At 47.9% G+C, this 12,170-nt stretch overlaps 1 protein-coding gene across 1 annotated transcript in view; it reads right to left on the bottom strand.

Moving 5' to 3' along the window:
* The window catches only part of LOC126246633 (palmitoyltransferase ZDHHC8), a 293,717-nt gene that overhangs the window by 47,792 nt on the left and 233,755 nt on the right, over positions 1-12,170 (bottom strand). Inside the window, exons 7-8 of the mRNA XM_049948415.1 lie at positions 10,210-10,472; positions 2,920-3,090 (exon numbers count right to left, since the gene is read on the bottom strand). Coding sequence (XP_049804372.1) covers positions 2,920-3,090; positions 10,210-10,472 — 434 coding nt within the window. The remainder of the gene's footprint in view (positions 1-2,919; positions 3,091-10,209; positions 10,473-12,170) is intronic.

The raw sequence follows: 12,170 nt of genomic DNA, 5'->3' as shown, positions 1-12,170 counted from the left end.
TAAAAATACACTTTGCTTACAATTCCAAAGAAACCAATTTTAATGCACATAAACTACCAATGCTCAGTTTCAAAAGCAAAGTGCAGCAAGATTACACATAATCGTAGTACTGAAATACGATATGGGGTTTAAGTCACACGATATTGTTTGCTGTGGGCTGCCTACCTGTCTAGTAGTATAATCAACACCATAATTACCATAATAAAGTGTGTATCTAAGATTATCCTTTTTTACTGTCTTACATAGTACACTGCACAGAACATTCACATTAACTCTGACACACACACACCAAATGCATGTGAGGCACATTCTGTTGCAAATAAGACAAGGGAGACAACTATTAAATACTCAGATACAGCACCTTAAACAATGTAGTTTTGACATTACCCAGTATAATTAGTGAAGTCTCAGGGAACAAATTTCTTTGAATCTTAAAGCACTTCCACTTCTGCAACCCAGAAAGCTGTGTCAAAAATCACTTACTGAACTAATAAGACATAATGCACAATAAGGTGAATATTGTTTTATGAAAACCTGAATATGAATTATCTGATTTAATAGTTAAATAAATTATTTAGTGTTCAGGCTGCTGCATTAAAATAAAGAAAATATGCACTCTTCATGTAAAATCTCTCTGAACGTATCTCATTTTACTGTAGCGGCATACCACAACTAAAAGAAGTATATCAAATACATGAGTAGATTCATCAATTCCACTTGTCAAATTCCAATCAAAATATGTGTAAATATATCTAAGTAGCTGACAGCAATTCCGTTTCAGTACAAGAATAAAACAATAATGAAGAATAAGAAGCTCAACAGGAGTAGACGTAAGAACTAAAATTATCAGAGTGTCTTTGCATTCATAATTTCTTCTCACGATTTACAATGTTATTGAATAAGAACAATTCCACTAACCTCTTATTAAACAAAGATGATTTGGGGGAACAAACATGACAACAGTTCTGCATTAAGTACATATACTTTCATTTAAGACGAGCTTAAATAGCTCAAACATATTTTTAACTAACTCTCGTTTAGTTTGCTCATTTTGATTACAAAATTGTGATGTTTCACATCTCCATATGAGTAAATACTCATAAGGCAACATGTCCCAAAACAAACTTGAAAAATCTTGAACATAAATGAGTCATCAAGAGTAAGTAGTAGATTCTATGGAAAGAGGATCACCGTTCTTCAATATTTAGATGAACAGTAATCAGATTTTCTGCAACGCCATGAATTTTACTGTGGCTTATTTCATTATACAAAAGCTGTGAGTAAGTTTACATTTAACTCATCAAACTTATGTTTGGTATGCTAATACAAGTATATTACTGAGTTGAAATGCTTAAACTCTCAGCAGTTTTCAAATGTGTCCAAACTGAAACAGGGAAAACTTAGCTTAAGAGAGATCATTGTCACAGTAATTCCTCCCCCCCTCCCGCATTTGGGTGTTATTTTGTACGTCTTTTACAAACAACTAATATGAATGTGCCATCAAAAATGGAGAACCAAACAAAAACATCCTTTAAAAAGCAATGTTAAGTGAATACTGTTATACTGATTTTGTTTTGGGGAAACATATTTAAAATATGTCTCCCATTTCCCTGCAAATGAAACTTCTAATCCAATTTGGAACAGGTCTTATGTAATAAGGACAGTAAATGTCACTCTTTAATAAGGCCACCTGCTCTTGTCCAATTTGGAATGGGTCTTAATTTACTGAGGTCAAGTACATGGTCTAATGGCTAGGATTGCTGACTACCAATGCGGAGGTTGCAGCTTCAATTCCTGGGTCATCTCAAATATTGATGTGATGGTGAACTCTGAAACAGAGTCTCTTGTGACAAAACAAGAAAGTAAGAAAGAAATTAATACACAAGCTGCCAAAGTGGCATAAAATCAAAACGCTTTCAGCAGGCTGGGAGCCAGACAACATTTATTTGTTGATTCTCTATGCAGCACACAACATAACAATTAAGTTGCATGAAACACACACACACTCGAATGAGACTACAAAGCAGTATACCTTTCTACTTCAGGAACTTAATGAACTTGAAACACCATCAACTGACAGTAAGGAACAATTACATGTTACAAAAATACAGAAATGCCCTGTAGGAGTCAAACAGCACCAAGCCCTGTCTTTTCCAGCACACTTAAAAAAAAAAAAAAACTTGAAAACTATATAAACTTGCAACATTGCATGTGACCAAAAAATCTATCTGAACATCAGTAAAACACCTATTATTCAAGGAACAAAAAATAAAACAAAAAATTTAAGCACAGTAACTCACCTGCACCTTACCATATACAAGGCACAAAGGAGTATAATGATAGATACATCGTATTCACCCAGATATCTGTTTCTTGTTGCATTTTTGTTACTGAAGTTTTATTTGGGACCCCAACCATGAAGAAATTGTATGGTGTACATACTAATAGATAAACGAGGATTCAATGCTTTTGTAAATAAACAATAAGAAGTATCAAATATTTCAAAGCCATGACACAGCATTTTAAATTACTGCTGCCAAATCTCTGAAGTCAGCAGTGAGGTGGTACCTCATAGCTGGCCTGAATTTAAGAGAGAGCAAAAAATAAACATGGAACCAACAACTTCTAAATAAATTCAACAAGAAATAAAAAAAATAATTAACAAATTTAAAAAACTGAACCAATATTGAGAAATTAATTAATGTCATGATGTCATGCTGGTGGAATACTTCCATACCATATTCAATGCCATCAAAGAAAACAACATCTATGCATCCATTTTACTAACCTCCTCCTTGCAAATTCATGATGGAGACTAATATTAAAGTAATGTTATATATTTTACACCCACTCATGCAGATTGGTCACAATTTCTCAGTCTAAAATTTCTATTAGGAAATTTTTCTTGTAATCACTGACCTGCGGACTGGACTTGACATTGCCAGCGGAGTGGGTACACCAATCGCTTTAATTCGCTGCTGCATTGTAGGACTAGGACCCTGTGGTCTAACAGCAGGTGATTGTGATGGTTGCTGCTCTGGTGACAATGGGTCAGGTGTATGACTTCGTGACTGGGACACCTCCATCCCTCTGCAAGATAACAGCTTATAGGTAATGTACGTAGAAATCACCCAAAATAGTATTTTTGAGACAGTAATGATTATTTCCAATAAAAGCACAATGGTAGGAGGAGGAGGAGTAGGAAATACAGAGGAACAGGTACACAAGGGGACAGATTCATATACGAATATAAATGGGTAAGGGAAATGTATAAGGGAATGTACAAAACAGCAGAGGGGCTGGCGCAAATGGGCAGCAGAACACGTGACAGGCTGAGAGATGGGGAGGGGGACAGGTGACAGGCTAAGAGACAGGGACAGGTGACAGGCAATATGCAGAGGATGGGTAGACATCAGGCAAGTGGGAAAATGGTGGGCGGAAACTGGAGAATGGCAGCCAAAGTAGGGTGGACAGAACAAGGTGATCAGAAGGTAGCGGGATCACTGAAGGCTGAAATCAATTTGGAAGGGATTAGATAACAAAGGAGACAGGAGATATCAGGGTAACAAAGGTGGGGTGCAGCACCACGAGGGAGAGGGCGATGGTGGTGGGCTGGACCACAACAGCAGGCAAGGATCTCAAGGGGGTGGAGATGCAACAGAAAGGGCGGTGGGGGGGGGGGGGGGGTGTTAGAACAGAGTTGGTATTATGAAGGATGGCATGAAATAGAGAGGGGCCAGGGGCAGAGAGGGGCGGGCGCGCAGCCGGGGCCGGGGGCAGAGAGGGGCGGGCGCACAGCCGGGGGCAAGGGCAAGTAGCAGACATGGAGGTGAGGGGAGAGGCAGATGGTGGTGGTTGTTGGGATGTTTAAGGGGGACTAAACAGCTAAGGTCATCAGTCCCCCATTCCAAAAAAAAAACAGACGAGACAAAGGCGCGGAGCAGATAAAACCCCAAGGGGAACGAGACTCCCCCCCAGGCACTAAAAGAACACAAATGCAGCAACGAACACTACAGACATGAAGAGGACAGACAAACACCAGACAGAAATAAACAGAAGAAAAGAAGATGGCCGGAAACTGGTTGACTGACCGCGAGACAAAAAAGGGAAAGAGTCAACCAGCAGACTAAACACCAAAACAGCAACAAATTCGGAGAGACACGAGGACAAAAGACACAGAATGGGAAAGGTGCAGGACCTCCCTAAATAGAACCATAAAAAGGACTTCCACGGATAAAATTTAAAACATTGTCAGCCATTGAGGCATCGTCGCATAAAATCAAAGGCAAAGTGCCCGGGAGATTAAAAGTCCGCCGGAGGGTGCGCAGTCGGGGACACTCCAATAAAATGTGGGCAACCGTCTGCCGGGACCCACACTGACACAGGGGGGGATCCTCCTGACGCAAAAGATGGCCGTGCGTCAGGTAGGTATGGCCTATGCGCAGCCGACATAGGACTACCGAGTCCCTGCGAGAAGCCCGCAGGGAGGAACGCCACACATCGGTCGTCTCCTTGACAGCCCGCAGTTTATTCGGGGCAGTCATGTCACGCCACTCAGCAGCCCACATCCCAAGAACCATACGGCGCAACACCAGCTGCTGGTCGCGAGCCGTAAGGCCGATCTCCAAAACTGGGGCGTCGATCGCCCCTTTGGCCAACCTGTCGACACGTTCGTTCCCCGGGATGCCAACGTGACCCGGCGTCCAAACAAAGACCACCGAACGTCCAGAGCGGGTAATGGTGGAAACAGACTCCCGAATATTGGACACCAGAGGACATGAGGGATAGCAGCGGTCGATGGCCTGGAGGCTGCTCAGGGAGTCACTGCAGATGACAATGGACGTACCTGAGCAGGAACGCATATGCTCAAGAGCGCGCAATATGGCCACCAGCTCTGCAGTAAAAATACTGCAGCCAGCCGGCAAGGAGCGCTGTTCAACATGGGCAGCGTGAGCAAAAGCGTAGGCAGTGCGACCATCAACCAGGGAACCATCGGTGTAGACAGTCTCGCATTCCGAAAAGGAGGCGAGGAGTGCAAGAAATTGGCGACGGAGGGCCACAGGCGGAACCGAGTCCTTTGGTCCCTGTGCCAAGTCCAGACGTACGGACGGCCGGGACAAACACCAGGGAGGCGTAGGAGCACGGACCCGGAAGGGAGGCGGAAGAGGGAATGAACCCAATTCCGACAGCAGGGACTGAACGCGGACAGCGACGGAAAGCCCAGACCTAGGTCGCCGTTCGGGCAGATGGAGGACCATGGCAGGGAAAAGCAGGCGACGATTGGGATGGCCTGGCGAGCAATGCACGTGGACAGCATAGTCGGCGAGCAGCCGATGGCGGCGAATCCGCAGCGGGGGAACCCCAGCCTCCACCAGTAGACTATCCACGGGGCTGGTACGAAAAGCGCCAGTTGCAAGCCGGACCCCACAGTGGTGTATGGGGTCTAACAACTTCAACACTGAGGGTGATGCAGACCCATAGGCCAGGCTCCCATAATCAAGCCTGGACTGCACCAGGGCGCTGTACAGTCGCAACAGCGTGCAGCGATCCGCACCCCAAGATGTGTGGCTGAGGCAGCGGAGGGCGTTGAGGTGCCGCCAGCATTTTTGCTTCAGCTGAGTAATATGAGGAACCCATGTGAGCCGGGCATCAAACACGAGTCCCAAGAAGCGGCAAGTGTCCACCACTTCAAGGAGGTGGCCGTCGAGGTAAAGTTCAGGATGAGGGTGGACCGTCCGACGCCTGCAGAAGTGCATAACTCGAGTCTCGGCTGCAGAGAACTGAAAACCATGAGTCAGAGCCCATGATGCTGCCTTGCGAACGGCTACTTGCAGCCTGCGTTCGGCGACTCCCGTAGTCGTGGAGCTAAATGAGATGCAGAAGTCGTCGGCATACAAAGAAGGAGACACCGACGACCCCACGGCTGCTGCCAGACCATTAATGGCCACTAGAAATAAGGACACGCTCAACACCGAGCCCTGCGGGACCCCATTCTCCTGTATATAAGATGAACTAGAGGCTGCACCGACTTGCACCCGGAAAGAGCGGCGCAATAAAAAGGTTTGAAGAAAAGCCGGGAGCTGACCACGAAGACCCCACTCATGCAACGTGGCAAGGATGTGATGCCTCCATGTGGTGTCATACGCCTTCCGCAGATCGAAAAATACAGCAACGAGATGCTGACGTCGGGCAAAGGCCGTACGGATAGCAGATTCCAGCCGCACCAAATTGTCCGCTGCAGACCGGCCCCGACGGAAGCCACCCTGGGATGGAGCGAGGAGACCGCGCGATTCAAGGACCCAACACAAACGCCGCCCCACCATACGTTCGAGCAATTTGCACAAAACGTTGGTGAGGGTAATGGGACGATAGCTGTCCACCGCCAGTGGGTCCGCACCGGGCTTCAAAATGGGGACAATAAGACCCTCTCGCCATTGCGACGGGAACACGCCTTCGCTCCAAATGCGGTTAAATACCGCGAGAACGTGTCTCTGGCAGTCCCTGGAGAGATGCTTAAGCATCTGCGCGTGTATACAGTCTGGTCCTGGTGCTGTATCAGGGCAATCGGCGAGGGCAGCGAGGAATTCCCGCTCGCTGAAAGGAGCATTGTACTTCTCAGAACGACGCGTGTGGAACGATAACGGCGTCCGCTCGGCTCGCTCCTTGAGAGATCGAAAGGCGGGGGGATAAGTTGCAGTCGCAGAGCTCTGAGCAAAGTGCGCAGCAAGGTGTTCAGCAATGGTGGCAGCGTCCGTGCAGACAGCGCCGTCTAAGGACATCCCAGGGACACCCATAGAGGTCTGGTATCCATAAATCCGCCGGATCCGGGACCACACGAGCGAGGGGCAGACACGGGAGCCCAAGGATGAGACATACCGCTCCCAGCACTCCTGCTTACGCCGTGCAATAAGACGACGGGCGAAGGCACGTAGCCTCTTAAAGGCGATGAGGTTCTCGAGAGACGGGTGCCGCCTATGACGCTGGAGGGCCCGCCTACGGTCGCGAATAGCCTCAGCAATCTCCGGCGACCACCAGGGTACAGCCTTCCTCCGAGGGAGTCCAGAAGAGCGGGGGATGGCAGCCTCGGCCGCCGAAATTATTGACGTGGTTAAGACACGGACCACCTCGTCAATGTCACCCTGTGGGGGAGACTCAATGGTTGCCGCGGAAGTAAAAGCCGGCCAGTCAGCCCTGTGGAGAGCCCAGCGGGGCGGGCGCCCAGAAGAATGACACTGGGGCAGTGACAAATAGATGGGAAAATGGTCACTACCACACAGGTCAGGATGCACTCTCCAGTGGAGGGATGGGACAAGTCCAGGGCTGCAAAGAGAGAGATCGATGGCCGAGAACGAGCCGTGGGCCACACTGAAATGCGTGGGAGCACCGGCGTTCAAGAGGCTAAGGTCGAGCTGAGCCAACAAATGCTCCACGGCACGACCGCGGTCATCGGAGACAGTCCCACCCCATAGAGGGTTGTGGGCATTGAAATCGCCCAGCAACAAGAAAGGTGGTGGCAGTTGGGCAATCAGAGCAGCCAGGACGTGCTGCGCGACAGCACCATCCGGTGGAAGGTAAATACTGCAGACGGTAATAGCCTGTGGCGTCCACACCCGTACAGCGACAGCCTCTAAAGGCGTCTGGAGAGGGACAGACTCGCTGTGCAGAGTGTGAAGGACATATATGCAGACGCCACCAGACACCCTGTCATAAGCCGCCCGGTTCTTAAAATAACCCCGATAGCCACGGAGGGCAGGGGTTCGCATTGCTGGAAACCAAGTTTCCTGCAGAGCAATGCAAAGGAAAGGATGAAGGCTGATAAGTTGGCGGAGCTCAGCTAGATGGTGGAAGAAACCGCTGCAGTTCCACTGGAGGATGGTATTAGCCATGGATGGGAAAGGCGTGAAGGGACTGGGAAGGCAGATTACGCCTCCGGGGCCCCTGCTGCTACTGAGTCACCACCTGGACAACAGCCATCTATTGCGTCCGAGGGACTGGCGAGATCCATGTCCGCAGCGGACGCCAGAATCTCCACCTCGTCCTCCGAGGCGGAGCTGGTAGTAAGCGGTGGGACGGGTGCCACCGCAATGTTGGTATTCTTGGGGACTTTCTTCTGGTTCTGTTGCTGTTTCTCCCGTTGTGCCTTCGGTGGGTCAGGCTTGGAGGACTTAGAGGGCTTCACAGGGTCAGCCTCAGGGACGGAGGACGACCGGGAGGCCCTACGACCAGGGACTGGTGGTTGTTTGAGACTCTTGCCGGTGTCTGCTGTGCCGCCGGTCGGAACTTGCGAAGGGAGGTCCCCAAGAGACGCCTTCCTTGCGAGAGTAGCCGAAGAAGGCGGACGCTTCTCCGGCTGGGAAGGGGGAACTGAAGTCCCCGATGGGTGGGGGGGTGTTGCTCCCGAAGTAGATGGAGCAGGAGCAACGGGTTGTGAAGTGCCCCCCACAAGCAAGGGGGCTGGTGGATGCTGACCGATCTTACAGCCGATTCTTGATGACGGGAGAACCTTCGTTGCAGCAGCGGCGTAGGTGGACGTCATTGCCACAGGATGGAGCCTCTCATATTTCCGTCTAGCCTCGGGGTAGGTCAGGCGGTCCAGGGTCTTATATTCCATTATCTTCCTTTCTTTCTGCAATATCCTACAGTCCGGCGAGCAGGGGGAATGGTGTTCTCCGCAGTTAACACAGATAGGAGGCGGGGCACATGGAGTATCGGGATGAGAAGGACGTCCACAATCCCGACACAAGATGCTGGAAGCACAGCGAGATGACATGTGCCCGAACTTCCAGCATTTAAAACACCGCATCGGAGGAGGGATATATGGCTTCACATCACAACGGTAAACCATCACCTTGACCTTTTCGGGTAATACATCACCTTCGAAGGCCAAGATGAAGGCACCGGTGGCTACCTGATTATCCCTCGGACCCCGATGGACGCGCCGGACGAAGTGAACACCTCGTCGTTCGAGGTTGGCGCGCAATTCATCGTCGGACTGCAGAAGAAGATCCTTGTGGAATATAATACCCTGGACCATGTTGAGACTCTTATGCGGCGTGATGCTAACGGAAACATCCCCCAACTTATCACAACTGAGCAACCTCCGTGACTGGGCAGAGGATGCCGTTTTGATGAGCACAGAACCAGAGCGCATCTTGGACAAGCCCTCCACCTCCCCGAACTTGTCCTCTAAATGCTCCACAAAAAACTGGGGCTTTGTCGACATAAAAGATTCTCCATCAACCCGCGTACACACGAGGTACCGGGGTGAATATTCTCCACTGCCTGTTGTAGCAAGACGTTCCTCCCATGGAGTAGCGAGGGAGGGAAACGATCTCGGATCAAATTTATTCCCGTTGAGGTTAGACCTCGATCGCTTAGAGACTGCTGGTGGAGGCCCACCAGCGAGAGACGATGTACCACGCTTCATTGCGGGTCATCCGCCCTGATGCCACCTACTCCGACCAAGGGCCCTCCCCACGGGCGCCACCCAGCCGCAGCAATAGCCACCTGGCAGGACGGCCATTGCCGGGAGTCCTGATGCCCCAAGGAGATGGGCATCTACTCCTTGGCATACGTGGGGAGTTAACGGCGCAGGCATCAGTAGAGCGATCCCTGTGTTGTCAGGGGGCTACAACCAAGAGGGTACATGGCGGCCCCACCACAACGGGCTGGCTACCGTGCTGGATCTTAGGTGCAAAACTGTCAAAGGTCGTCGTCGCAGTTAAAAGAAACACTGCAGAGCGCAGCGTGGTAATCGCCCAAGAGATCGAAAACGAGCGGGACACCATTGCAACGACGAGAAAGCCGGCTAAAGGTCTAAATGCACGACGGATACAGTGCACCACGTAAGGCGCCCTTCCCCAATTGGCTCGCTCTTCGGAATAATTTAGAAACATGGAGGTCAAACCCGAGAGGGGACCATCACATAAGGCCGAAACAGTTGAGACTCCTTTTAGTCGCCTCTTACGACAGGCAGGAATACCGCGGGCCTATTCTAACCCCCGAACCCGCAGGGGGGCGGAGAGGCAGAGGAATGCAGGTAGGCATTAAGTAGAAACTGGCAGGAAAAGAGCTGAAAGTAGTCTGTATATATTGGATAGTACCGAAAAGATCAAATTACTCTGCCATCCCTATGATTAGCACATGGATAGTTGAGATGGTGTGTTTTAATACTGCATTGGAACAACTGCTGTAACAATAATCTTGTACCTTGGTCTTGGATGAGGACTTCCACGACTATAGGGTCCTCTATGTTGTTGTTGTTGTTGTTGTTGTTGCTGCTGCTGCTGCTGCTGAACCTGTTGCTGCAAATGGCTTGGTTTCCTTGGTGATTCTCCAGTGTCAACAGGAGGCAGGAAAAAGTTATTTTTTGAACCATGCCTTTGCAGAGGTGGTGTAGGTTCACAATCCTGTGACTGTGATGCTGTGGGCTCCATGTCTGTGTCAGAACCTTCACCTCGTCCTGGCGACAACTGGAACATACACAACACTGTTACTGCACGAGAAGATTATTACGTTTTGCCATCAGCTGAAAGACCATTCATGACAGTGTAATACCTAATGCTATTAATGATTCACAAAGTTGCAGAATTTAGTCATTGCCATTTGTAGAAATTCAGCCATTGCCTAATAACGTCTTCTGCTAATATTTCAGCTGTATATGGGTAAATGGATAACATATAGTGGAAAATATAACACACAGGAGTAGAGGTATGTGCTGCCATAACCCCCTTCTTTCTGGAGAATGTTGTGTCACAAATTCTGGTCAACATAGAAACTTCATGACGATTGACTTATCAATTGTGATGTTGGTTTTAATGTCGACAAAAACGTGAAATCCAGCACTTGCTCGAGTTACCTCACGTTGACTATGGTACTGTTACCCTGTCAACCAGAATTCATGACACAGCATCCACCACAGAGGGCATCAAACTAACATTAATCACTGTCGCCCATATGATATTTGTTCCAACTATGTTTATTCATGAACGCCTGTGCTATTGGCTCATATTACCAGTATATAAGGCAGATGGGACAGCTTTTTATCCATCTTTGTTGACCTGTTCAACCTGTTGCTGCAAATGATTCCATTTCCTTGGCAACTCTCCAGTGTCAACGGGAGGCAGGAAAAAAATATTTTTTGAACTATACCTTTGCATGTGGAAAATATAACACACAGGAGCAGAGATACATGCTATCAAAACCCCCTTGCTGAACAGTTTACAGTTGAAATATTAGGAGGAGGACCAAGTTTGGCTACCGCTCAATTCATGTTATTTTATGGCCCAAGTAAAAGGCCAAGAATCGGGGTTTTGCAATGTTATGTTACATACTTTGCCAGAGTGTTAGGCCTAAAACAAAAGCATCACTTTTTTTCTTTTTTTCCTACTGTTACTTTGTAGTATTACTGGCATTACAATTATGTTCTGTGATCAACAAATATCTGCTGTTTTATTCTTAAACTACCATTCGTGTGGTGATCTGATAAATTAAGTGCACCTATGCATCACCTAGCCAGAGAAACACACACACACACACACACACACACACACACACACACACTTACAGAAACATTACGTATACACAAACAGCTGAAGTATATACAACACTGAATAGCTGATACAAAAGAGCAAACACATCAACATAACCACAGCAGCCACATTCAAATCGTTCGCCATCGCATCCATGTACACCAATATTCCCACCATCAACATCACCAAACTATGATTATAACAAATTGCTAAACTCCATATAAAAGAAATAACAAACACTCCAAAATTCATCAAAGAGCAAAACTCTCTCTCATTTAACAACCACTGCTACTCGCAACAGGCTGGGCTCCCCATAGGATCATCAATCAGTGGACTCATCATCATCATCATCATCTTAAATCGCACTGAGAACAAAATGTATGACCACAGAAAAGCCAGACTCAACAGAATAATATTCTGGCATTATTACATGGACGAAATCTAATGTGTTCTAAATGAAAACCATGAAGTATACAACTACTCCACTATGACAAACACTGACAGCCCTCAGAAAAAATTCCCCATAGAATCAAGAAAGGACAAAAAGCTAAATTTCTTAGATATCACAATACACAGACACAACAACCAACATCAGTTTCCCATATTCAGAAAGCCTACAAGCAACATCAAAACCATACA

This window comes from Schistocerca nitens, chromosome 1 (genome assembly GCF_023898315.1).
Source record: "Schistocerca nitens isolate TAMUIC-IGC-003100 chromosome 1, iqSchNite1.1, whole genome shotgun sequence".
Classification (NCBI taxonomy): Eukaryota; Metazoa; Arthropoda; class Insecta; order Orthoptera; family Acrididae; genus Schistocerca; species Schistocerca nitens.
This window is presented reverse-complemented; position numbering and strand designations above follow the sequence as displayed.